Below are 27,298 nucleotides of genomic sequence, written 5' to 3'. Positions count from 1 at the left end.
GAGAGAAGTAGCGGTAGGGATTGTGGATGCATTAGTGGTAATTTTCCAAAACTCCCTGGATTCAGGAAAGGTCCCAGCAGATTGGAAAACTGCTAATGTAACGCCCTTATTTAAAAAAGGAAGTAGACAAAAGGCTGGAAACTATAGACCAGTTAGCCTAACATCTGTGGTTGGTAAAATGTTGGAATCCATTATTAAGGAAGCAGTAACAGGACATTTGGATAAACATAATTTAATAGGACAGAGTCAGCATGGTTTTATAAAGGGGAAGTCATGTTTGACAAATTTGCTCGAATTCTTTGAGGATGTAACAAACAGGGTGGATAAAGGGGAACCAGTGGATGTGGTGTATTTGGACTTCCAAAAGGCATTTGACAAGGTGCCACACAAAAGATTACTGCACAAGATAAAAAATCACAGGATTAGGGGTAATATACTGGCATGGGTGGAAGATTGGCTATCTAACAGAAAACAGAGTTGGGATAAATGGTTCATTCTCGGGTTGGCAATCAGTAACCAGTGGTGTTCCGCAGGGGTCAGTGCTGGGACCCCAACTCTTTACAATCTATATTAACGATTTGGTGGAGGGGACCGAGTGCAACATATCCAAGTTTGCCGACGATACAAAGATGGGAAGGAAAGCAGTGAGTGAGGAGGACATAAAAAACCTGCAAAAGGACATACACAGGCTAAGTGAGTGGGCAGAAATTTGGCAGATGGAATACAATGTTGGAAAGTGTGAGGTTATGCACTTTGGCAGAAAAAAATCAAAGAGCAAGTTATTATCTAAATGGAGAGAAACTGCAAAGTGCTACAGTACAAAGGGATCTGGGGGTCCTGGTGCATGAAACACAGAAGGTTAGTATGCAGGTACAGCAGGTGATCAGGAAGGCCAATGGAATCTTGGCTTTTATTGCAAGGGGGATGGAGTATAAAAGCAGGGAAGTCTTGCTTCAGTTGTACAGGGTACTGGTGAGGCCACAACTGGAATATTGCGTGCAGTTTTGGTTTCCATATTTAAGAAAAGATATACTTGCTCTTGAGGCAGTTCAGAGAAGGTTCACTCGGTTGATTCCGGAGATGAGGGGGTTGACGTATGAGGAAAGGTTGAGTAGGTTGGGCCTCTACTCATTGGAATTCAGAAGAATGAGAGGCGATCTTATCAAAACATATAAGATTGTGAGGGGGCTTGATCGGGTGGATGTTTCCACTGATGGGTGAGACTAGAACTAGGGGGCATAATCTTAGAATAAGGGGCTGCCGTTTCAAAACTGAGATGAGGAGAAACTTCTTCACTCAGGGGGTAGTAAATCGATGGAATTTGCTACCTCAGAGAGCTGTGGAAGCTGCGACATTAAATAAATTTAAAACGGAGATAGACAGTTTCCTAGCTGATAAGGGAATTAGGGGTTACGGGGAGCGGGCAGGGAAGTGGACGTGAGTCTAAGTTCGGATCAGCCATGATCCTATTGAATGGCGGAGCAGGGCCGAGGGGCCGTATGGCCTACTCCTGCTCCTACTTCTTATGTTCTTATGTTCTTGTCCTCACCTTTCACCCCACCAGCCTCCACATTCAACGGATCATCCTCCGCCATTTCCGCCACCTCCAGCGTGATCCCACCACCAAACGCATCTTCCCCTCACCTCCCCTTTCAGCATTCCATAGGGACCGCTCCCTCCGCAACACCCTAGTCCACTCCTCTAACACCTCCAACACCCCTTCCCATTCGCCCGGCACCTTCCCATGCAAGTGCAGGAGATGCAACACATGCCCTTATACCTCCCCCCTTCCCACTGTCCAGGGCCCCAAATACCCCTTCCAGGTGAACAGCGATTTACTTGTACTTCTTGCAATCTAGTATACTGTATTCGCTGCTCACGATGTGGTCTCCTCTACATTGGGGAGACCAAACGCAGATTGGGTGACCGCTTTGCGGAACACCTCCGTTCAGTCCGTAAGGGTGACCCCGAGCTTCCGGTCGCCTGTCATTTTAATTCAACGCTCCATTCCCACTCGGACCTCACCGTCCTTGGCCTCTTGTATTGTTCCACGGAAGCTCAACGTAAACTCGAGGAACAGCACCTCATCTTCCGATTAGGCACTCTGCAGCCTTCCGGACTCAATATCAAGTTCAACAATTTCAGATCATAACCTCGGCCCCTATTACACATTTTTTCTTGTAATTTTTCCTTTCCTTTTGTTTCTCTCTCACACCTGGCAGCTAGCTCTTGCCCTGCCAGTACACTTTACACCCAATCTCAGCCTATTACCATCTCGTCTAGCTTCTAATACCTTTATTGTCTCTTTTTTACTTCTTTTGTTTCTTTTATTCTTTTGTCCGATCGCAGCCCTGCCTCCGATCTATCTTTTCTTTCCAGTTTTGAAGAAGGGTTCGACCCGAAACGTCTACTCAAATTTCTGTCCACGGATGTTGCCTGACCTGCTGAGTTTTTCCAGCATTTTCTGTTGTTAGTTCGGATTTCCAACATCCGCAGTATTTTGCTAGCGTCACTTATAGGGAAGCCTCACATAGGGACATCAAGGGTTCTGCCAGGACCACTCGACTCCAGACCTCATTACAGCCTTGCCCAAACATGAACAAAAGAGCTGAATTCCAGAGGTGAGGTGACAGTGACTGCCCTTGACATTAAGGCAGCATTTGACCGAGTGTGACATCAAGGAGCCCTAGTAAAATTGAAGTCAATGGGAATCAGAGGGGGAAACTCTCCACTGGCTGGAGTCAGACCGAGCACAAAGAAAGATGGTTGTGATTGTTGCGAGGCCAATCACCTCAGCCTCAGGACATCACTGCAGGAGTTCCTAAGGGCAATGTCTTAGGCCCAACCATCTTAAGCTGCTTCATCAATGACTTTCCCTCCATCATAAAGGTCAGAAGTGGGGATGTTCGCGAATGATTGCAGAGTGTTCAGCGCCATTCACAACTCCTAATGAAGATAATGAAGAGTCTTGTGCCTGCATGCAGCAAGACCTGGACAACATTCAGGCTTGAGCTGTTAAGTGGCAAGTAACATTCGCACCACATACGTGCCAGGCAATGACCATCGCCAACAAGAGGAAGTCTAACCACCTCCCCTTAACATTCAATGGCATTACCATCGCCAAATCCCCCACCGTCAACATTCTGAGGGTCACCAGTGACCTGAAACTTAACTGGACTAGCCACATAAATACTGTGGCTACAAGTGCAGGTCAGAGGCTCGGTAATCTGCGTCGAGTGACTCACCTCTTGACTCCCCAAAGCCTTTCCATCATTTACAAGGCATAAGTCAGGAGTGTGATGGAATACTCTCCAATTGCCTGGATGCAGGCAGCTCCAACAACACTCAAAAAGCTCAACACCATCCAGGACAAAGCAGCCCACTTGATTGGCACTGAACCACCACTTTAGACATTCACTCCCTCCACCACTGGCGCACTGTGGCTGCAGTGTGTACCATCTACAAGATGCACTGTTGCAACTCACCAAGCTTTCTTCGACAGCACCTCCGAAACCTGCGACCTCTGCCACCTAGAAGGACAAGGGCAGCAGGCGCATGGGAACACCACCACCTCCAAGTTCCCCTCCAAGCCGCACACCATCCTGACTTGGAAACAGATCACCATTTCTTCATCGTCGCCGAGTCAAAATTCTGGAATTCCCTACCTAACAGCACTGTGGGAGTACCTTCACCACATGGACTGCAGCGGTTCAAGGCGGCGGCTCACTACCACCTTCGCAAGAACAATTAGGAATGGACAAAGAAAGCGGTTAAGTAAAACTCTCCTAAGAGTACTGGAATTACATGAACTGGGATTGTCTGAAGAAGAACTTTTGGATTATTTAGACCACATGCCAGACTTTGGTTCACCTATTGGGAATATTGTGTAATTTAAGTCTGAATTAATGAAAGAGAGATCTTGTATTTATATAGCACCTTTCATGACCTCAGGACGTTCCAAAATGCTTTACAGCCAATGGAGTACTTTTGAAGTGTAACCCCTGTTGTAAGGTAGGAAACACATCAGCCAATTTGCACTCAAGGTCCCACAATCAGCAGCGAGATAATGTCCCAATGATTTATTTTGTGATGTTGGTGGAGTGATAAATATTGGCCAGGACACCAGGGAGAATTCCCCTGTTCTTCTTTGAATAGTGCCATGGGATCTTTTACATCCACCTGAGAGGGCAGATAGGGCCTTGGTTTAACGTCTCATCCTAAAGACGGCACCTCCGACAGTGCGGCACTCCCTCAGTACTGCACTGAATTGTCAGCCTAGATTGTGTACTCAAGTGTCTGGAGTGGGACTTAAACCCACAACCTTTTGATTCAGAAGCAAGTGAGCTGCCACTGAGCCAAGGCCGACTAAAAAGCTGATATTATATTGCTCCAAAGCCATGCACTTTCACATTTGAAGAAGGCACCCAGAATATATCGATGCATCTTTCCTCACCGAGGCTCTTGTCTCTAATGACAGTATGCTTTCCAGCTCCTAGCATCATCCCATTGGCGAAGAGCCCTTTCCGATTGTCTCCAATCACAATCTTAACCTGCACAGCACAGCTAGATGCAAAGTTAAGTTCCTATTCTGTCCCAAATCTATGGCCAGCTCCAGCTTCAGAAGAGCCCCCCTACTACACCAGTGTGGCATTTTCTCCTTTTTCTACAGAAGCATCTTTGAGTGAAATTGCCAATTAGTGCAAAATTAGGGCAGTTTTATGCTGTGAGCCCATGCGCACTAAGAACTTGATTAAAATCGCAAAAATGTATTTCACATACAGCCATCAGCTCAGCCTTGATCTTGCTGAATGGTTAAACAGGTTTGAGGGGCTGAATGGCCTCCTCCTGTTCCTATGTTCCTGGGTGGTCTGTGCTGGATTTGAAACCAGGTCCCAGAGGTGAAAGGACAGAAGCTAGCACACTGCGCCACCCAGAAACCCCAGGATTTGTTTCTATCATTTTCTCCCCCTCCTTATCTCTCTTGCTGGGGTACTGTTCCATGTGCACCAGGCATTCATCTAGTGCTTCACCCAAGTGTGTGTGTGAGTCTAAACAGTAACAAGCTATTTGAGGGGATGGGTACTTCCAGTTCCAGACCATTGTTACAGCTCTCGTTTCTTTTAAATCCATTTTAAATCCAGTCATTAAAACACTTTTAAGCCTATGAAGGGTTAGGGCAACATAAAAGAGGAAGCTGTACAGATTTGATTTCTGATGCTTCTAGGACTCCATACAGCTGATACCACACTCCAAGTAGCACTGAATGATTGTCTCATGTAACTGCAGCACTCCAACAAAACTGATCTATAATGGACAGATACTAAAACTCCACAGGGATTACTGGAGTTGATCAGAGGTAGACAGTTAAGGCTACTGCCATTTTATTTATAAATTGCATGTTGTAATACCACGTCCTCTGTAAACAGACAAGTCACAGGAGAACAGCTTGAAGACATTGTGAGCGCCTTCTTTCATTTGACGGCTTGGTGTACATTTCATTTCCTCCATTTAAAACAAACCAGCCTGCATGCAGCCTCTTCTCTATAATATGCAGAGAACAATTGAAAGAGGTCCTGACTTCATTTTTTTATTGATTAAAAGCTACGGTCAGCCAAAGGTCAGGGGGGGTTTTATGGGACAGAAACAGCTTTTATTACACTGCACTTACACTAAAGTCAGGCTATTTAATTCACTTGTCACGGTGGAAAGGGAGAGGAGGTAAAGTAATACTAGATGCAGCAAATATAGGGATAGAAATATGGAGCTAATTTAGTTTTTGACAGTATTCCCTCCTTTTACTTCTCCAAATACTTGTGTTGTCACTTGTACTGGTAGAAAACTATAGGGATGATTTTACCCCTACCCACCCGACGGAAACGGAGGGTGAGCAGTTAAAAATGACCCAGGTTACTTACCCACCAGAAAGCCGGCAGGATCCCGCGGTTATGAATTCGACCTACTCTCTTGAGCAGGCGGCATGGACACCCACCCAAAGCGGGGTCCTTTACAAGTGCATGTTGGGTGCTGATGATGTCACCGGGACCCCGCTGCAATTTTAACTGGTGACGTGAGCAGGGAAGATGCTGTGGCTTTCCTCTTGATTCCCATTAACATCAGTTTTACTAGGGCTCCTTGATGGCACACTCGGTCACCTCACCTCAACTCTGGAATTCAGCACTTCTGTCCATGTTTGGACCAAGGCTGCAATGAGGTCTGGAGCCGAGTGGTCCTAGCGGAACCCAAACTGGGCATCGGTGAGCAGGTTATTGGTGAGTAAGTGCCGCTTGACAGCACTGTTGACATCACCTTCCATCACTTTGCTGATGATTGAGAGTAGACTGATGGGGAGGTAATTGGCTGGGTTGGATTTGTCCTGCTTTTTGTGGACAGGACATAACTGGGCAATTTTTCACTTTGTCGGGTAGATGCCAGTGTTGTAGCTGTACTAGAACAGCTTGGCTAGAGGCGCAGCTAGTTCTAGAGCACAAGTCTTCAGCATGACAACCGGAATATTGTCGGGGCCCATAGCCTTTGCTGTATCCAGTGCGCTCAGCAGTTTCTTGATATCACGTGGATTGAATCGAATTGGCCAAAAACTGGCTTCTGTGATGGTGGGGACCTCAGGAGAAGGCCGATATCAATCATCCACTCGGCACTTCTGGCTGAAGATGGCTGCAAACACTTCAGCTTGTCTTTTGCTCCGCCATCATTGAGAATGGGGATGTTCATGGAGCCGCCTCCTCCGCCCATTGGTTGTTTAATGGTCCACCACCATTCATGACTGGATGTGGCAGGACTGCACAGCTTTGATCTGACCGGATGGTTGTGGGAATGCTTAGCTCTGTCTATAGCATGCTACTTCCGTGTTTAGCATGCATATAGGCTTGTGTTACAGCTTCCCTAGGTTGGCACCTCATTTTTAGGTACATAAGAAATAGGAGTAGGCCATTCGGCCCCTCGAGCCTGCACCACCATTTAATGAGATCATGGCTGATCATCCAAATTCAGTACCCTGTCCCTGCCTTCTCCCCATATCCCTTGATCCCTTTAGCCTTAAGAAATATATCTAACTCCTTCTTGAATATATTTAATGAATTGGCCTCAACTGCCTTCTGTGGCAGAGAATTCCACAGGTGCACCACTCTCTACGTGAAGAAATTCCTCCTCATCTCAGTCCTAAATGGCTTACCCCTTATCCTTAGACTGTGACCCCTGGTTCTGGACTCCCCCGCGATCGGGAACATCTTTCCTGCATCTAGTCTGTCTAGTCCTGTTAGAATTTTATAAGTTTCAATGAGATCCCCTCTCATTCTTCAAAACTCTAGCGAATATAAGCCTAATCGATCCAATCTCTCCTCATACGTCATTCCTGCCATCCCAGGCATCAGTCTGGTGAACCTTCGCTGCACTCTCTCCAGGGCAAGAACATCCTTCCTCAGATAAGGTGACCAAAACTGCACACAATACTCAAGGTGTGGTCTCACCAAGGCCCTGTACAACTGCAGCAAGACATCCTTGCTCCTGTACTCGAATCCTCTTGCTACGAAGGCCAACATACCATTTGCCTTCTTAACCGCCTGCTGCACCTGCATGCTTACCTTCAGCGACTGGTGCACAAGGACACCCAGGTCTCGTTGCACTTCCTTTTCCCAATCTATTGCCGTTCAGATAATAATCTGTCTTCCTGTTTTTGCCACCGAGTGGATAACCTCGCATTTATCCACATTGAGCAGATGCATGGCAAATGCAGTATAATCACCCAACCTGTCCAAATCATACTGGAGTTTCTTGGCATCCTCCTCACAACACACACGCCCACCTAGCTTTGTGTCATCTGCAAACTTGGAGATACAGGTAGACTACCTTTTATCCGAACTTCCGAAAACCGAAACCCTCTAAAAACCGAAGGTTTTTTCGTTCAGCATAAGTCGTGCGCACGACATGACCAGAGTGGCGCACGACCCCGACCCCCGCCGACGACCCCCCGCGGACCCCCGCCGACCCCGACTCCCGCCGACCCCCCCGCCGCCGACCCCCACCCACCCCCCCGCGGACCCACCCCCGACAAATTTCCCAGTCTTATAAAATACCTTCCGAAATCCGAAATTTTCCGAAAACCGAAACACGGCTGGTCCCGAGGTTTTCGGATAAAGGATAGTCTACCTGTATTACATCTAATTCCCTTGTCTAGATCATTAATATATATCGTGAATAGCTGGGTTCCTGTCACCGATCCCTGCGGTACCCCACTAGTCACTGCCTGCCACTCGGGAAGAAAAACCGTTTATTCCAACTCTTTGCTTCCTGTCTGCCAACCAGTTCTCTATCCAAGACAGTACCTTACCCCCAATCCCGTGTGCTTTAACTTGGCACGCTAATCTCTTATGCGGGACCTTATTTAAAGCCTTCTGAAAGTCCAAATACACCACATCCACTGGTTCTCCCTTATCTATTCTACCAGTTACATCCTCAAAAAATTCCAGTAGATTAGTCAAGCATGATTTACCTTTTGTTAATCCATGTTGACTTTGTCCGATCCTGTCACTGTTTTCCAAGTGCTCTGCTATTACATCTTTTATAATGGACTCTAGCATTTTCCCCACTACCAATGTCAGACATAACTGGTCTATAATTCCCAGTTTTCTCTCTACCACCTTTTTTAAATAGTGGGGTTACATTAGCTATCCTCCAATCCATGGGTACTGTTCCAGAGTCTATAGAATTTTGGAAGATGACCAGCAATGCATCTACTATTTCTAGGGCCACTTCCTTAAGTACCCTAGGATGTAGATTATCAGGCCCTGGGGATTTATCGGCCTTCAATCCCGTCAATTTCCCTACAAATACTGATTTCATTCAGTTCCTCCCTCTCATTAGACCCTATGCTCCCCAACATCTCTGGGAGGTTATTTGTGTCCTCCTTTGTGAAGACAGAACCAAAGTATGTATTTAATTGGTCTGCCATTTCTTTGTTCCCCATTATAAATTCCCCTGATTCTGACTGCAAGGGACCTACGCTTGACTTCACCAATCTTTTCTCTTCACGTATCTATAGAAACTTTTAGAGTCAGTTTTTATGTTCCCTACAAGCTTACTCTCATAATCTATTTTCCCCCTCTTAATTAATCCCTTTGTCCTCCTTTGCTGAATCCTAAACTGCTCCCAATCCTCAGGTTTGCTGCTTTTTCTGCTGCTTAACGTTCAAAAATCTGTCTCTCTCCACCTTAAATATATTCAATCACCCAGTCTCCACAGCTCTCTGGCGTAGAGAATTCCAAAGATTCACGACCCTCAGAGAAGAAATTCCTCCTCATTTCCGATTTAAATGGGCGACCCCTTATTCTGAAACTATGCCCCCTAGTTCTAGATTCCCCCACGAGGGGAAACATCCTCTCTGCATTTATCCTGTGAAGCCCCATCAGAATCTTGTATGTTTCAATAAGTTCACCTCTCATTCTTCTGAACTCCAATGAGTATAGGCGCAACCTGCTCAACCTTTCTTCTTCATAAGACAACCCCTTCATCTCAGGAATCAACCTAGTGAACCTTCTATGAATTGCCTCCAATGCAAGTATAACCCTCCTTAAATAAGGAGACCAAAACTGTACGCAGTACTCCAGGTGTGGTCTCACCAACGCCCTGTACAGTTGTAGCAAGATTTCCCTACTTTTATACTCCATCTCCCTTGCAATAAAGGCCAATATTCCATTTGCCTTCCTAATTACTTGCTGAACCTGCATGCTAACTTTTTGTGTTTCTAAAAGAGGTACTAAAAGACGTAGCCATGGAAATAGTGGATGCATTGGTTGTCATCTTCCAAAATTCTATAGATTATGGAACAGTTTCTGCAGATTGGAGGGTGGCAAATGTAACCCCACTATTTAAAAAAGGAAGTAGAGAAAACAGGGAACTACAGACCAGTTAGTCTAACATCAGTAGTAGGGAAAATGCTAGAGTCTATTATAAAGGATGTGATAACAGGACACTTAGAAAATATCAATGGGATTAGACAAAGTCAACACAGATTTATGAAAGGGAAATCGTGTTTGACAAACCTACTGGAGTTTTTTGAGGATGTAACTGGTAGAATAGATAAGGGAGAACCAGTGGATGTGGTGTATTTGGAATTTCAGAAGGCCTTTGAAAAAGTCCCACATAAGAGGTTAGTGTGCAAAGTTAAAGCACATGGGACTGGGAGTAATGTACTGGCATGAATTGAAAATTGGTTAACAGACAGGAAACAGAGAGTAGGAATAAATGGGTCTTTTTTGAGGTGGCAGGTGGTGACTAGTGGGGTACCACAGGGATCAATGCTTGGGCCCTAGCTATTCACAATATATATCAATGATTTGGATGAGGGAACCAAATGTAATATTTCCAAGTTTGCTGACGACACGAAACTAGGTGGGATTGTGAGTTGTAAGGAGGATGCAGAGAGGCTTCAAGGCGATTTAGACAAGATGAGTGAGTGGGCAAATACATGGCAGATGCAGTATAACGTGGATAAATGTGAAGTTATCCACTTCAGTAGGAAAAACAAAGACAGAGTATTAGTTAAATGGTGATAGATTGGAAAATGTTGATGTACAGAGGGACCTGGGTGTCCTTGTACACCAGTCACTGAAAGCAAACATGCAGGTGCAGCAAGCAGTTGGGAAGGCAAATAGTATGTTGGCCTTCATTGCAAGAGGATTTGAGTACAGGAGCAAGGATGTCTGACTACAGTTATACAGGGCCTTGGTCAGACCACACCTGGAGTAGTGTGTGCAGTTTTGGTCTCCTTACCCAAGAAAGGATATACTTGCCATAGAGGGAGTGCAGCGAAGGTTCACCAGACTGATTCCTGGGATGGGGGGATTGTCGTATGAGGAGAGATTGGGTCGACTAGGCCTGTATTCACTAGAGTTTAGAAGAATGAGAGGGGATCTCATTGAAACATATAAAATTCCGACAGGACTAGACAGACTGGATGCAGGGAGGATGTTTCCCCTGGCTGGGGGGTCTAGAACGATGGGTCACAGACTCAGGGTACGGGGTAGGACATTTAGGGCTGAGATGAGGAGAAATTTCTTCACTCAGAGGGCGGTGAACCTGTGGAATTCTTTACCACAGAAGGCTGTGGAGGCCAAATCACTGAATATATTTAAGGAGGATAGATTTCTAGACACAAAAGGCATCAAGGGGTATGGGGAGAGCGCGGGAATATGGTATTGAGATAGAGGATCTGCCATGATCATATTGTATGGCGGAGCAGGCTCGAAGGGCCGACTGGCCTACTCCTGCTCCTATTTTTCTATGGTTCTATATGTTTCATGTACAAGGACCCCCAGATCCTTCTGTGCTGCAGCATTTTGTAGTCTCTCCCCATTTAAATAATAATTTGCTTTTTTATTTTTCCTACCAAAGTGGATAACCTCACATTTTCCCACATTATACTCAATCTGCCAAATTTTTGCCCACTCACTTAACCTATCTATATCCCTTTGCAGATTACATAGAAACATAGAAGATATATCTAACTCCTTCTTGAACATATTTAATGAATTGGCCTCTACTGCCTTCTGTGGTAGAGAATTCCACAGGTTCACCACTCTCTGGGTGAAGAAATTCCTCCTCATCTCTGTCCTAAATGGCCTACCCCTTATCCTTAGACTGTGACCCCTGCTTCTGGACTCCCCGCCATCGGGAACATCCTTCCTGCATCTAGTCTGTCTAGTCCTGATGGAATTTTATAAGTTTCAATGAGATCCCCTCTCATTCTTCTAAATTCTAGCGAATATAGATTTGTGTCCTCTTCACAACTTGCTCTCCCACCTATCTTTGTATCATCAGTAAATTTGGCTACATTACACTCGGTCCCTTCATCCAAGTCATTAATATAAATTGTAAACAGCTGAGGCCCCAACACTGATCCCTGTGGCACCCCACTAGTTACAGTTTGCCAACCTGAAAATTACCCATTTATCCCGACTCTCTGTTTCCTGTTGGTTAGCCAATCCTCTACCAATGCTGATATATTACCACCAACCCCATGAGCTCTTATCTTGTGCAGTAATCTTTTATGTGGCACCTTATCAAATGCCTTCTGGAAATACGCCTGGTGCTGCTCCTGGCATGCTCTTCTACACACCTCATTGAACCAGGGTTGGTCATCTGGCTTGATGGTAATGGTAGAGTAAGGAATATGCCAGGCCCATGAGGTTACAGATTGTGGTGGAATACAATTCTGCTGCTGCTGATGGCTCACAATGCCTCATGGATGCTCAGTTTTGAGCTACTAGGTCTGTTCTGAATCTATCCCGTTTAGCACGGTGGTAGTGCCACACAACACGATGGAGGGTGTCCTCAGTGTGAAGACGGGACTTCGTCTCCACAATGACTGTGTGGTGTTCACTCCTACCAATGGTGTCATGGACAGATGCATCTGCGACAGGTAGATTGGTGAGGACGAGGTCAAGTAGGTTTTTCCCTCGTGTTGGTTCTCTTACCACCTGTCACAGGCCCAGTCTGGCAGCTATGTCCTTCAGGACTCGGCCAGCTCGGTCAGTAGTGGTGCTACTGAGCCACTCTTGCTGATGGACATTGAAGTCCCTCACCCAGAGTACATTCTGTGCCCTTGCTACTCTCAGTGCTTCTTCCAAGTGGTGTTCAATATGGAGAAGTACTGATTCATTAGTTGAGGCAGGGAGGTAGGTGGTAATCAGCAGGTGGTTTCCTTGCCCAAGCTTGACCTGATGCCATGCCACTCCCTCCCGACTGTACACCACTGTGCTGCCACCTCTGATGGGTCTGTCCTGCCGGTGGGACAGGACATACCCAGGGATAGTGATGGAGGAGTCTGGGACATTGGCTGAAAGGTATGATTCTGTGAGTATGACTATGTCAGGCTGTTGCTTGACTAGTCGGTGGGACAGCTCTCCCAATTTTGGCACAAGTCCCCAGATGTTAGTGAGGAGTAATTTGCAGGGTCGACTGGGCTGGGCGTGCCGCTGTTGTGTCTAAAGCCAGTGCCTAGGTTGATGCCAGGTGATCTGTCTGGTTTTATTCTTATTATTGTTTCTTCTAGTGGTTTGTTACAACTGAGCGGCTTGCGAGGCCATTTCAGAGGGCAGTTAAGAATCAACCACATTGATGTGGGTCTGGAGTTACATATAGGCCAGAGCAGGTAATGACAGCAGATTTCCTTCCCTAAAGGACATTAGTGAACCAGATGGGTTTTTACGACACTCCGGTAGTTTCATGGTAACCATTACTGATACTAGCTTTTTGTTCCAGATTTATTTAATTTACTGAATTTAAATTGCACAGCTGCCGTGATTTGAACTCACGTCTCCAGATTATTCGTCCAGGCCTCTGGATTACTAGCCCAGTAATATAACCACTGTGCTACCATTCGGTAGGAAGGCAAGTAGCATGTTGGCCTTTATTGCAAGGGGGTTGGAGTACAGAAGTCTTGCTACCATTGTACAGGGCTTTGGTGAGGCCACACCTGGAGTACTGTGCACAGATTTGGTCTCCTTATCTGAGGAAGGATATACTTGCCTTCGAGGCAGTGCAACGATGGTTCACTAGATTGATTCCTGGGATGAGAGGGATGTCCTACGAGGAGAGATTGACTAGATTGGGCTGCTACTCTGGAGTTCAGAAGAATAAGAGGTAATCTCATTGAAACATATAAGATTCTGAGGGGGATTGACAGGGTAGATGCTGAGAGGTTGTTTCCCCTGACTGGAAGTCTAGAACTAGGGGGCATAGTCTCAGGATAAGGGGTTGGTCATTTAAGACTGAGATGAGGAAGAATTTCTTCACTCAGAGGGTTGTGAATCTTTGGAATTCTCTGCCCCAGAGGGCTGTGGATGCTGAGTCTTTGAGTATATTCAAGGCTGAAATCAATAGATTTTTGGACTCATGGGGAATCTAGGGATATGGAGATCAGGTAGGAAAGTGGAATTGAGGCCGAAGATCAACTATGATCTTATTGAATGGCGGAGCAGGTTTGAGGGGCTGAATGGTCTACTCCTGCCCCTAATTCTTATGTTCTCATCTTCTACCCACCAGCCTCTGCTTTACCAGATCATCATCTGCCACTTGTGCCATACAACATGATCCTACCACCAAGCATATCTTCCACTACCCTCTCCTCTTTACTTTCTGAAGGGGACATTTTGTCCAGCATACCCTAATCTATACTTTCACCATCCCCCCACTTCCAGCTGCCCTTTTCCTGGCACCTTCTTGTACAACCTCAGCGCATGCAACACCTATCCACTCACTTCCTCTTAGCATCTCTCTCCTGTCACTACCTTTATCAATTTTATCAATACTACTACAGTCAGTGCACTTCCTCACTTTTTCTCCTCAGCTCCAAATATTCCATCCTTCATGATTTTCCACCTCCTTGCACTCTAAATATGTTGAAATGAAGGCTCACTGGGCTGTCGTGTACTCTACCTCATTCTCTTCCAAGGACCAGAACTGTAGAATTCCTCACCTTCCTCAGTCTCTCCTTCCTCCTACAATCAACAGCTTTTTTAACACCAAAGCTTGGTGTCATCTAATTGCAATTTCCTGATGAACTTCAATTTCTTTCCCACTCTCCTGAATCTTAGTGATATCATGCACTATGGCCCTGGCCCTTTCCTGAGGTTTCTCAGTAAGATAATGGAATTGTTAAAAATGTTGATGACAGATCAGAAAGATGGCTGTCCAGGTTCAGTTATAAAGTACAAGACAACAATCCAAACAGTCCCTTAAATGGACAAATTTATTTCTGGTTGAATCAGTGACATTCAAATGAGACATAAGCAATAAATAAAGATGCCATGTTATTGCAAATTAATATCAATGCACACATTTAAAACTTGATTTGGTTTATGAGAACATTCAGGTGAAAAGAAGAATTTTCTTTCTTATAAAGATGCTCTTGTTAATAGTTCGCTGCTTTATAATGTACTCACATCCACACTCAAACAGTGGTGATTAGTAATAAATTCTGTACGTTTATTAGCCACATCCTGAGAGTTACAAAAATGGATGAAATCCTTCCAACAGTCAATGAGCATCTCATAATAAATAAACACAAACTGTGCAAAGGCAGTAAGTTTTAATATTGATAGTAAATAATTCTCAAACCTGTGTGTACTATAAAATGCATTTATGTAACAACATATGCAGCATTTTTCTGTTGCTGTTCAGTCTGTTGCTGCACAATACCTAGTCTATAAATGCCCTACTCTGAGCCACTGATAAATGGCTGCAGTGATCAAGCCCGGGCTTAAATTTACCAAGCAATTAAAATTGCTGCTTAGTACGCAAGTCAGTAATGATCCGAAATAAAGTCAAGCAAATAGAAAAAAATCAATATTGTCTCAAGTTAATGTAGGAACTGTAATATTTCTTAATTCTAGAAATGATTCAAGAAAGGTGAAATGCAAAAAGGTTTGCATAAATATTCTGCAACTAATAATAAGCAAGGATTCTGTACTTCAGCAAAGTGAGCACTTAGGCCTTTGAGAGCTGCCAGTTCTTCTGGTTACTAAAAAAAGGATGTAGCTCTTACCTGGATATGTTGTTAAAGCTGAGGAAGAATCTTTGGAGACAAGGTAATGTGTCTGCATCTCTCTATAAAGGAAAAAAGAACAGAGAGTCGTCAGCAATAATGTGCTTAACATCCCAGCAGCCTTTGGATGGGTTCCTGCAGCTCCATTTACTGCAGCTTTGTCATTGGTATTTGCTCGCAGTGAGCTGTGCCTCCCTGCTTGTGGCCAAGTATTGCAGGAGACTGCTAGAATGCAGAGATCCACTCAGGCTGATGAGCTGATGTATTTGCCAGGTAAAGGGTAGGGATGCAGCTACTCTCTCTCTGCACAGGCTCTCAGGAGGAGCAACCTGCTACCTCAGCATTTCAGTTGCAGGAGAAGCCTGGGTAATCACTGTGCAGTACCACCGATTGGCTTTTAAAACTGCCACTCACAAGCAGCTCGCTCCATTAAGCTGCCCGTTATAGTTTGGCTGTACCCAAAAAAAGCAAAAACAACTTCAGTCCCATATATTATTCATTCATGCCAGTGGAGCTTTTGGTTTTTATTTTTCATATTTAGGAGAAAAGCAAATGCTTCTGCACCTAATACAAATGGACTATATAAAAGCAACAAAATAAGCAATACATATAGAAACCAAGTACCACTGCTTTAAACACAAAGTGGAAATAAATTCTGCAATGATGAGAGCACTATTGAAATTTCTGTTTTAAATGAAACTGTGGGCTGGATTCTCTTGGCGGAGTTCCAGTGAGGTGAGACTTACGCCTGCCTCTCTGATGGTGCCAAGAGGGTGCCCACCAATGCCCAGCTGCAAAATCCCAGCGATGCTGCAGCACCAGAAGAAATAGTTGTGTAATTAAAGGGGCATAAATACTCCAAAGATCAGTATAGGAACTTCCTTGTAGGCCTCGGCACAGACCAAGGCCTACATTACATTGTATTTACAGCACAGAACAGGCCATTCGGCCCAACTGGTCTATGTTGGTGTTTAGGCAGCACACAAAGGAAGGTAAGCAGCAGGCTGGGGAGGAGCCAGTCTGGGGAGGTGCAGGCCGGGGAGGAGCCAGCTGGGGAGGAGCCAGCCGGTGAGGATGAGCAGGCTGGGGAGGAGGTGGCCGGGGAGGTGGAGCCAGCCTGGACAGTCCTGGCAGGAGCAGAGGATGTACACCGAGGTTGGGCATTGAGGCAGTGCTCGGCCTCACTGCCCAACTTACCCTTCATTCTCTGCTGCTATCTTGCCCGATGTCACAGAGGAAAATATTCAATATATGAGTCAGAACATCCGAAAATAATTTTCTCAATCCCACAAAACTAAATGCAACTTAAAAAAGAAACCAGTTTTAACAAATATTCTGACAGACTACACATTAGACTATAACTGTACTAACCAGCCACTTACATCAAAGAAAGGCTCCCATTGTAATCAGAGCATGCAATTTACTGATATTTAAATTAAAGTCCCAAAAACCTGGATAGAGAGTAAACTGAAGCTGCATTTATGCTACAACTGCTAAGATGTTACAGTGTAAATTTTGAGTCAAGTCGGGAGTTTCCTTTTTTTTTTTAAAAAGTGTTTGGCTAATCTATCGCTACTTAATTGGACTGGTGGCAAGATTCACGTCAGGGTCACTTCCAAGGTAAGTGTCACAACCACCCATTGATTGGCCCTAAAGGACCAGCAGTTGTTATACACACAAATGATTCAACAGATGAGATATACAGGGGGTTCAGGAATATAGGCAGCTTCAGAAATGATTTTAAATATAGTGGAAAGACAAACAGCATGGTGCTGTAACATACTCTAATACCGAGTGACCGAGCATGGATCTTACACCTCGTGAGCTCCCCATCTTATCCTGGCATCAGGGAGGAGTCTCTATCACTGTGCACCTCCATTTCCCACACTGAGCTCACAATCTTATCCAAGCCTTTGAGGAAATATCATGCAGAAGGCAGTTGGTGCCACACAGGGATGGAAGAGAGAAATAAACGGGGCCAGGTAGATCCAGTGACCTCTGGTAATGGACTGAAGCTTAGGATAGGGAACATTCCACACCCCAGCTGGAAATGGTGCCAGTGGCAGAAGAGCAACATATAAAAATAAATGCATTACAGATATGTGAATAAATTCATACAATTATGGTCAGTGGTCATGCAGTCAATAATTCTATTAATTTTATTAATAGTTGCACTCAGGATATTATTGTGATTAAGAACATAAGAAATAGGAGCAGGAATAGGCCATTCGGCCCCTCAAGCTTGCCCCGCCATTCAATAAGATCATGGCTGATCTGATCTTGGCCTCAACACCACTTTTCCGCCCGCTCCTCATAACCCTTGACCCCCCTGTAGCTCAAACATATGACAATCTCCGCCTTGAATATATTCACTGACTCCGCCTCAAACATATGACAATCTCCGCCTTGAATATATTCACTGACTCCGCCTCGAACATATGACAATCTCCGCCTTGAATATATTCACTGACTCCGCCTCAAACATATGACAATCTCCGCCTTGAATATATTCACTGACTCCGCCTCAAACATATGACAATCTCCGCCTTGAATATATTCACTGACTCCGCCTCCACAGCTCTCTGGGGTAGAGAATTCCAAAGTTTCACGACCACGAGAGAAGAAATTCCTCCTCATCTCCGTCTTAAATGGGCGACCCCTTATCCTGAAACTGTACCCCCTAGTTCTAGATTCCCCCACGAGGGGAAACATCCTCCCTGCATCTACCCTGTCAAGCCCCTTCAGAATCTTATGTTTCAATAAGATCACCTCTCATTCTTCTAAACTCCAATGAGTATAAGCCCAGCCTGCTCAACCTTTTTAACCTTTTCATTTGAAGTGAATTCTTCAGTCCAGTATTAAGTGCAGAATAACCTACAGAACACATCTGTATTTACAGACAGTCCATCCTAATTCAAAATATTAATTTCTGATCAGAAGAGCAATTCAGGATTGTGCCACATCACATTCACATATTATGTCAAACCAGTGCAAGCCATTTCTCCCAGCATCTTTGGTTTATTCAAGACTGCAGCCTCCTGAATTGCGCAGTGTGTGCAACTCTCCATTTAGATATCAAGGTTAATATTTGCAGGCAATGAATAAATGAGAGGTTTCATCTTGTATAAAATGCACATACTGTATGCAGAGATTACAGGGAGCATAGCTGCACTACTAAAGTATCAAATATTATTAAACAGATTGAGTAATAGGAAAGGAAGGTAAAATTAGAGATTAATCAAATAGATTCTGATTGCTAAATCCTCTCACTGTTACTTTAAACACAATCAGTTCATTTTTCAAATGAATTGATTCACTCTCAAAAGTACTAAATGGATTCCATCATTCACAACTAAACATTGCTTAGTTAAATGCAGCCAGCAATCTCCAGGTAGTATATGATGCACTTCATGGGGTGAATCTTTTTCCCTGTCATGTTACTAACAGTGTTTAGTCACATGCCAATATTCACTGAGGAATATTCTGAAATGGCCTCGCAAGCCACTCAGTTGTACACAACCGCTATGGAAAAAGTCAGCACTATGGACTGCAGCGGTTCAAGAAGGCGGCTCACCAGCACCATCTCGAGAGCAATTAGGGATGGGTAATAAATGCTGGCCTAGCCAGCAACGCCCACATCCCGTAAACGAATTTTTAAAAAATTAACTTCCCCCAAAAGTGGAAAGTAATCATGGCCTTATCCCATACAGACAGAAGAACATTTTACTGAGCTTTTCAGTTCAGCCTTCACATCAGTAATATTCGTCAGCTTTCACGGACTTCAGCAATATTCACTGACCTCAGTTTCTATTTCTCAAAGCCTAGGCGAGTCAGTTCAACTTGTGGTCAGCTAAGCAATGGGAAGACCGTAGCCATTATATTCAGTTCCTGCCACAAACTACGTACCCTCATCACCAATTCCATCCACTTCCCTGAACATTTTCTCAGACAGAACCAAACGGTTCACAACATCGTTGTTCTATTCAACCCTGAGCGGAGCTTCCATCCTCATTTTAAAAATAATTTATTGGTTGTAGGGCGTTGCTGGCAAGACCAGCATTTATTACCCATCCCTAGTTACCCTTGAGAAGGTGGTATGCTTTCATTTCCTACACTACAACAGTGACTACACTTCAAAAAGTATTTAATTGTCAGTAAAGCGCTTTGGGATGTGTGAAGGTTGTGAAAGACACTATAGAAATGCAAGTTCTTTCTTCTTTCTTGCTGCAGTCTGTGTGGTAAAAGAAAGAAAGTGGTGAAGGTGCTCCCAGAGCTGTGAGGTAGGGAGATCCAGGATTTTGACCCAGCGACAATGAAGGAATGGCAACATATGTCCAAATCAGGATGGTGTGTGACTTTGAGGGGAACTTGGAAATGATAATGTTCCCATACACCTGCTGCCCTTGCCCTTCTAGGTGGTAGAGGTCGCAGGTTTGGGAGATGCTGCCAAAGAAGCCTTGGCAAGTTGCTGCAGTGCATCTTATAGATCGTCCACACTACAGCCATGGTGCGCTGGTGGCGGAGGGAGTGAATGTTTAGGCTAGTGATTGAAGCGCTGATCAAGCAGACTGCTACATCCTGGATGGTGTTGAGCTTCTTGAATGTTGTTGCAGCTGCATCCATTCAGGCAAGTGAAGAGTATTCCATCACATTCTGACTCGTCGGTGGTGGAGAGGTTTTGGGAAGTCAGGATGTAAGCCACTCACCGCGGAATACCCAGCCTATGACCTGCTCTTGAAGCCACGCCATTTACGTGACTGGTCCAATTGAGTTTCTGGTCAATGGTGACCCCCCAGGATGTCAATGCTGCGGGTCACGATGATGGTCATGCTACTGAATGGCACAGAGAGGTGGTTAGACCCTCCATAAAACCCTCCTCTTTGACCACCCCTCCCATTATCTCCTCTACCTCACTACTTCTTCTCTCGACCCCTCCACGATGTCTAAATTGTCAGACTGCTTGTCCAACATACAGTTCTGGATGAGCAAAAATGTTCTCCAATTAAATATTGGGAAAACCGAAGCCATTGTTTTCGCTCTCCCCCCCCCACCCCCAATTATAATCGCTCAACTTTTGGTGGTCGTGACTTCTGTTGCCCAGGCCCTAAACTCTGGAATTCCCTTCCTAAACCTGTCCGCCTCACTACCTCTTTCCTCCTTTAAGACGCTCCTTAACACTTACCTCTTTGACCAAGCTTTTGGTCACCTGCCCTAATTTATCCTTATGTGGATCGGTGTCAAATTTTTTTGTCTTAAAATACTCCTGTGCAGCGTCTTGGGACGTTTTACTACGCTAAAGGCGCTATATAAAAACAAGTTGTTGTTTGGTTTGACCTTCATTTTTTGATTATGCTTCTGCAAAGCTGTTTGAGACATTCTTCTACGTTAAAGACGCTCTATAATGCAAGCTGTTGTTGTTCTACTTCTTACTCACTGGTTTATTGTGTGTAAATTTCATGGATCTGCAGTTTAGCAAAAGGGCTGTTCTTAGCACTGTTGCTGCATTGGCAGATAAAACCAAAGTCAGAACACCAACTTCCATTGGTACCCGTAACTCAAGAAATCTGCAAATTTAAGATTCAAGCTTGAAATCTGACCCATGAAGCACCATAGCGCGTACCCGAGTGGCCATGAGGCACTATGGTATTTACCCGAGTGGCCATGAGGCACTATGGTATTTACCCGAGTGGCCATGAGGCACTACGGTATTTACCCGAGTGACCACGAGGCACTACGGTATTTACCCGAGTATCCCAGAAGGCACTATGGTATTTACCCGAGTATCCCAGAAGGCACTATGGTATTTATCCGAGTGGCCATGAGGCACTACGGTATTTACCCGAGTGACTACGAGGCACTACGGTATTTACCCGAGTATCCCAGAAGGCACTATGGTATTTATCCGAGTGGCCATGAGGCACTACGGTATTTACCCGAGTGACCACGAGGCACTACGGTATTTACCCGAGTATCCCAGAAGGCACTATGGTATTTACCCGAGTATCCCAGAAGGCACTATGGTATTTACCAGAGTGTCCCAGAAGGCACTATGGTATTTACCAGAGTGTCCCAGAAGGCACTACGGTATTTACCCGAGTGTCCCAGAAGGCACTATGGTATTTACCCGAGTATCCCAGAAGGCACTATGGTATTTACCAGAGTATCCCAGAAGGCACTATGGTATTTACCCGAGTGGCCATGAGGCACTACGGTATTTACCCGAGTGACCACGAGGCACTATGGTATTTACCCAAGTATCCCAGATGACACTATGGTATTTACCCGAGTGGCCACGAGGTTCTATGGTATTTACCCGAGTATCCCAGAAGGCACTATGGTATTTACCCGAGTGTCCCAGATGATACTATGGTATTTACCCGAGTGGCCACGAGGCACTATGGTATTTACCCAAGTATCCCAGAAGGCACTATGGTATTTACCAGAGTGTCCCAGAAGGCACTATGGTATTTACCCAAGTGGCCACGAGGCACTATGGTATTTACCCGAGTGTCCCAGAAGGCACTATGGTATTTACCCGAGTGTCCCAGAAGGCACTATGGTATTTACCCGAGTGTCCCAGAAGGCACTATGGTATTTACCCGAGTGTCCCAGAAGGCACTATGGTATTTACCCGAGTGTCCCAGAAGGCACTGTGGTATTTACCCAAGTGGCCACGAGGTTCTATGGTATTTACCCGAGTGTCCCAGAAGGCACTATGGTATTTACCCGAGTGTCCCAGATGATACTATGGTATTTACCCGAGTGGCCACGAGGCACTATGGTATTTACCCAAGTATCCCAGAAGGCACTATGGTATTTACCAGAGTGTCCCAGAAGGCACTATGGTATTTACCCAAGTGGCCACGAGGCACTATGGTATTTACCCGAGTGTCCCAGAAGGCACTATGGTATTTACCCGAGTGTCCCAGAAGGCACTATGGTATTTACCCGAGTGTCCCAGAAGGCACTATGGTATTTACCCGAGTGTCCCAGAAGGCACTATGGTATTTACCCGAGTGTCCCAGAAGGCACTGTGGTATTTACCCAAGTGGCCACGAGGTTCTATGGTATTTACCCGAGTGTCCCAGATGATACTATGGTATTTACCCGAGTGGCCACGAGGCACTATGGTATTTACCCGAGTGTCCCAGAAGGCACTATGGTATTTACCCGAGTGTCCCAGAAGGCACTATGGTATTTACCCGAGTGTCCCAGAAGGCACTATGGTATTTACCCGAGTGTCCCAGAAGGCACTATGGTATTTACCCAAGTGGCCACGAGGTACTATGGTATTTACCCGAGTGTCCCAGATGACACTATGGTATTTACCCGAGTGGCCACGAGGCACTATGGTATTTACCCGAGTGTCCCAGAAGGCACTATGGTATTTACCCAAGTATCCCAGAAGGCACTATGGTATTTACCCGAGTGTCCCAGAAGGCACTATGGTATTTACCCGAGTGTCCCAGAAGGCACTATGGTATTTACCCGAGTGTCCCAGAAGGCACTACGGTATTTACCCGAGTGTCCCAGAAGGCACTATGGTATTTACCCGAGTATCCCAGAAGGCACTATGGTATTTACCCAAGTATCCCAGAAGGCACTATGGTATTTACCCGAGTGGCCACGAGGCACTATGGTATTTACCCGAGTGTCCCAGATGACACTATGGTATTTACCCAAGTGGCCACGAGGCACGATGGTATTTACCCGAGTGTCCCAGAAGGCACTATGGTATTTACCCGAGTGTCCCAGAAGGCACTATGGTATTTACCCGAGTGTCCCAGAAGGCACTATGGTATTTACCCAAGTGGCCACGAGGAACTATGGTATTTACCCGAGTGTCCCAGAAGGCACTATGGTATTTACCCGAGTGGCCACGAGGTTCTATGGTATTTACCCAAGTATCCCAGATGACACTATGGTATTTACCCGAGTGGCCACGAGGTTCTATGGTATTTACCCGAGTGTCCCAGAAGGCACTATGGTATTTACCCGAGTGGCCACGAGGTTCTATGGTATTTACCCGAGTATCCCAGATGACACTATGGTATTTACCCGAGTGGCCACGAGGCACTATGGTATTTACCCGAGTGTCCCAGATGACACTATGGTATTTACCTGAGTATCCCAGAAGGCACTATGGTATTTACCGGAGTATCCCAGATGACACTATGGTATTTACCCGAGTATCCCAGATGACACTATGGTATTTACCCGAGTGGCCCAGAAGGCACTATGGTATTTACCCGAGTGTCCCAGAAGGCACTATGGTATTTACCCGAGTGTCCCAGAAGGCACTATGGTATTTACCCGAGTGGCCACGAGGCACTATGGTATTTACCCGAGTGTCCCAGAAGGCACTATGGTATTTACCCGAGTGTCCCAGAAGGCACTATGGTATTTACCCGAGTGTCCCAGAAGGCACTACGGTATTTACCCGAGTGTCCCAGAAGGCACTATGGTATTTACCCGAGTATCCCAGAAGGCACTATGGTATTTACCCAAGTATCCCAGAAGGCACTATGGTATTTACCCGAGTGGCCACGAGGCACTATGGTATTTACCCGAGTGGCCAGGAGGCACTACGGTATTTACCCGAGTGTCCCAGAAGGCACTATGGTATTTACCCGAGTGTCCCAGAAGGCACTATGGTATTTACCCGAGTGTCCCAGAAGGCACTACGGTATTTACCCGAGTGTCCCAGAAGGCACTGTGGTATTTACCCGAGTATCCCAGAAGGCACTATGGTATTTACCCGAGTGTCCCATAAGGCACTATGGTATTTACCCGAGTGTCCCAGAAGGCACTATGGTATTTACCCGAGTATCCCAGATGACACTATGGTATTTACCCGAGTGTCCCAGAAGGCACTATGGTATTTACCCGAGTGGCCACAAGGCACTATGGTATTTACCCGACTGGCCATGAGGCACTATGGTATTTACCCAAGTGGCCACGAGGCACTATGGTATTTACCCGAGTATCCCAGAAGGCACTATGGTATTTACCAGAGTGTCCCAGAAGGCACTATGGTATTTACCCGAGTGGCCACGAGGTTCTATGGTATTTACCCAAGTATCCCAGATGACACGATGGTATTTACCCGAGTGGCCACGAGGTTCTATGGTATTTACCCAAGTATCCCAGAAGGCATTATGGTATTTACCCGAGTGGCCACGAGGTTCTATGATATTTACCCGAGTATCCCAGATGACACTATGGTATTTACCCGAGTGGCCACGAGGTTCTATGGTATTTACCCGAGTATCCCAGAAGGCACTATGGTATTTACCAGAGTGTCCCAGAAGGCACTACGGTATTTACCCGAGTGTCCCAGAAGGCACTATGGTATTTACCCGAGTATCCCAGAAGGCACTATGGTATTTACCAGAGTATCCCAGAAGGCACTATGGTATTTACCCGAGTGGCCATGAGGCACTACGGTATTTACCCGAGTGACCACGAGGCACTATGGTATTTACCCAAGTATCCCAGATGACACGATGGTATTTACCCGAGTGGCCACGAGGTTCTATGGTATTTACCCGAGTATCCCAGAAGGCACTATGGTATTTACCCGAGTGTCCCAGATGATACTATGGTATTTACCCGAGTGGCCACGAGGCACTATGGTATTTACCCAAGTATCCCAGAAGGCACTATGGTATTTACCAGAGTGTCCCAGAAGGCACTATGGTATTTACCCGAGTGGCCACGAGGCACTATGGTAATTACCCGAGTGTCCCAGAAGGCACTATGGTATTTACCCGAGTGTCCCAGAAGGCACTATGGTATTTACCCGAGTGTCCCAGAAGGCACTATGGTATTTACCCGAGTGTCCCAGAAGGCACTGTGGTATTTACCCAAGTGGCCACGAGGTTCTATGGTATTTACCCGAGTGTCCCAGATGATACTATGGTATTTACCCGAGTGGCCACGAGGCACTATGGTATTTACCCGAGTGTCCCAGAAGGCACTATGGTATTTACCCGAGTGGCCACGAGGTTCTATGGTATTTACCCAAGTATCCCAGATGACACTATGGTATTTACCCAAGTGGCCACGAGGTTCTATGGTATTTACCCGAGTGTCCCAGAAGGCACTATGGTATTTACCCGAGTGTCCCAGAAGGCACTATGGTATTTTCCCGAGTGGCCACGAGTTTCTATGGTATTTACCCGAGTGTCCCAGAAGGCACTATGGTATTTACCCAAGTATCCCAGATGACGCTATGGTATTTACCCAAGTGGCCACGAGGTTCTATGGTATTTACCCGAGTGTCCCAGAAGGCACTATGGTATTTACCCGAGTGTCCCAGAAGGCACTATGGTATTTACCCGAGTGGCCACGAGGTTCTCTGGTATTTACCCGAGTATCCCAGAAGGCACTATGGTATTTACCCGAGTGTCCCAGAAGGCACTATGGTATTTACCCGAGTGTCCCAGAAGGCACTATGGTATTTACCCGAGTGTCCCAGAAGGCACTATGGTATTTACCCAGGTGTCGCAGAAGGCACTATGGTATTTACCCGAGTGTCCCAGAAGGCACTATGGTATTTACCCAGGTGTCGCAGAAGGCACTATGGTATTTACCCGAGTGTCCCAGAAGGCACTATGGTATTTACCCGAGTGGCCACGAGGTTCTATGGTATTTACCCAAGTATCCCAGAAGGCACTATGGTATTTACCCAAGTGGCCACGAGGTTCTATGGTATTTACCCAAGTATCCCAGAAGGCACTATGGTATTTACCCAAGTATCCCAGAAGGCACTATGATATTTACCCGAGTGGCCACGAGGCACTATGGTATTTACCCGAGTGGCCACGAGGCACTATGGTATTTACCCAAGTATCCCAGAAGGCACTATGGTATATACCTGAGTGTCCCAGAAGGCACTATGGTATTTACCCGAGTGGCCACGAGGTTCTATGGTATTTACCCAAGTATCCCAGAAGGCACTATGGTATTTACCCAAGTATCCCAGAAGGCACTATGGTATTTACCCGAGTGTCCCAGAAGGCACTATGGTATTTACCCGAGTGTCCCAGAAGGCACTATGGTATTTACCCAAGTATCCCAGAAGGCACTATGGTATTTACCCGAGTGGCCACGAGGCACTATGGTATTTACCCGAGTGGCCAGGAGGCACTACGGTATTTACCCGAGTGTCCCAGAAGGCACTATGGTATTTACCCGAGTGTCCCAGAAGGCACTATGGTATTTACCCGAGTGTCCCAGAAGGCACTACGGTATTTACCCGAGTGTCCCAGAAGGCACTGTGGTATTTACCCGAGTATCCCAGAAGGCACTATGGTATTTACCCGAGTGTCCCATAAGGCACTATGGTATTTACCCGAGTGTCCCAGAAGGCACTATGGTATTTACCCGAGTATCCCAGATGACACTATGGTATTTACCCGAGTGTCCCAGAAGGCACTATGGTATTTACCCGAGTGGCCACAAGGCACTATGGTATTTACCCGAGTGGCCATGAGGCACTATGGTATTTACCCAAGTGGCCACGAGGCACTATGGTATTTACCCGAGTATCCCAGAAGGCACTATGGTATTTACCAGAGTGTCCCAGAAGGCACTATGGTATTTACCCGAGTGGCCACGAGGTTCTATGGTATTTACCCAAGTATCCCAGATGACACGATGGTATTTACCCGAGTGGCCACGAGGTTCTATGGTATTTACCCAAGTATCCCAGAAGGCATTATGGTATTTACCCGA

The 27,298-nt window shown here is 45.8% G+C and overlaps 1 protein-coding gene across 7 annotated transcripts in view; it reads right to left on the bottom strand.

The window, feature by feature from the left end:
• The window catches only part of lrrc49 (leucine rich repeat containing 49), a 423,652-nt gene that overhangs the window by 238,625 nt on the left and 157,729 nt on the right, over window positions 1-27,298 (bottom strand). For all 7 annotated transcript variants that reach the window (XR_015074388.1, XM_085972505.1, XM_085972503.1 and 4 more), the window contains one exon: window positions 15,560-15,621. Coding sequence is in view for 6 of the 7 variants with exons in the window: in XM_085972505.1 (XP_085828631.1) it covers window positions 15,560-15,621 (62 nt within the window). In the remaining variant the exon portion in view is untranslated. The remainder of the gene's footprint in view (window positions 1-15,559; window positions 15,622-27,298) is intronic.

This window comes from Somniosus microcephalus, chromosome 32 (genome assembly GCF_052327205.1).
Source record: "Somniosus microcephalus isolate GS21.2 chromosome 32, FLI_Smic_1.0, whole genome shotgun sequence".
In the NCBI taxonomy this organism is placed as follows: Eukaryota; Metazoa; Chordata; class Chondrichthyes; order Squaliformes; family Somniosidae; genus Somniosus; species Somniosus microcephalus.
This window is presented reverse-complemented; position numbering and strand designations above follow the sequence as displayed.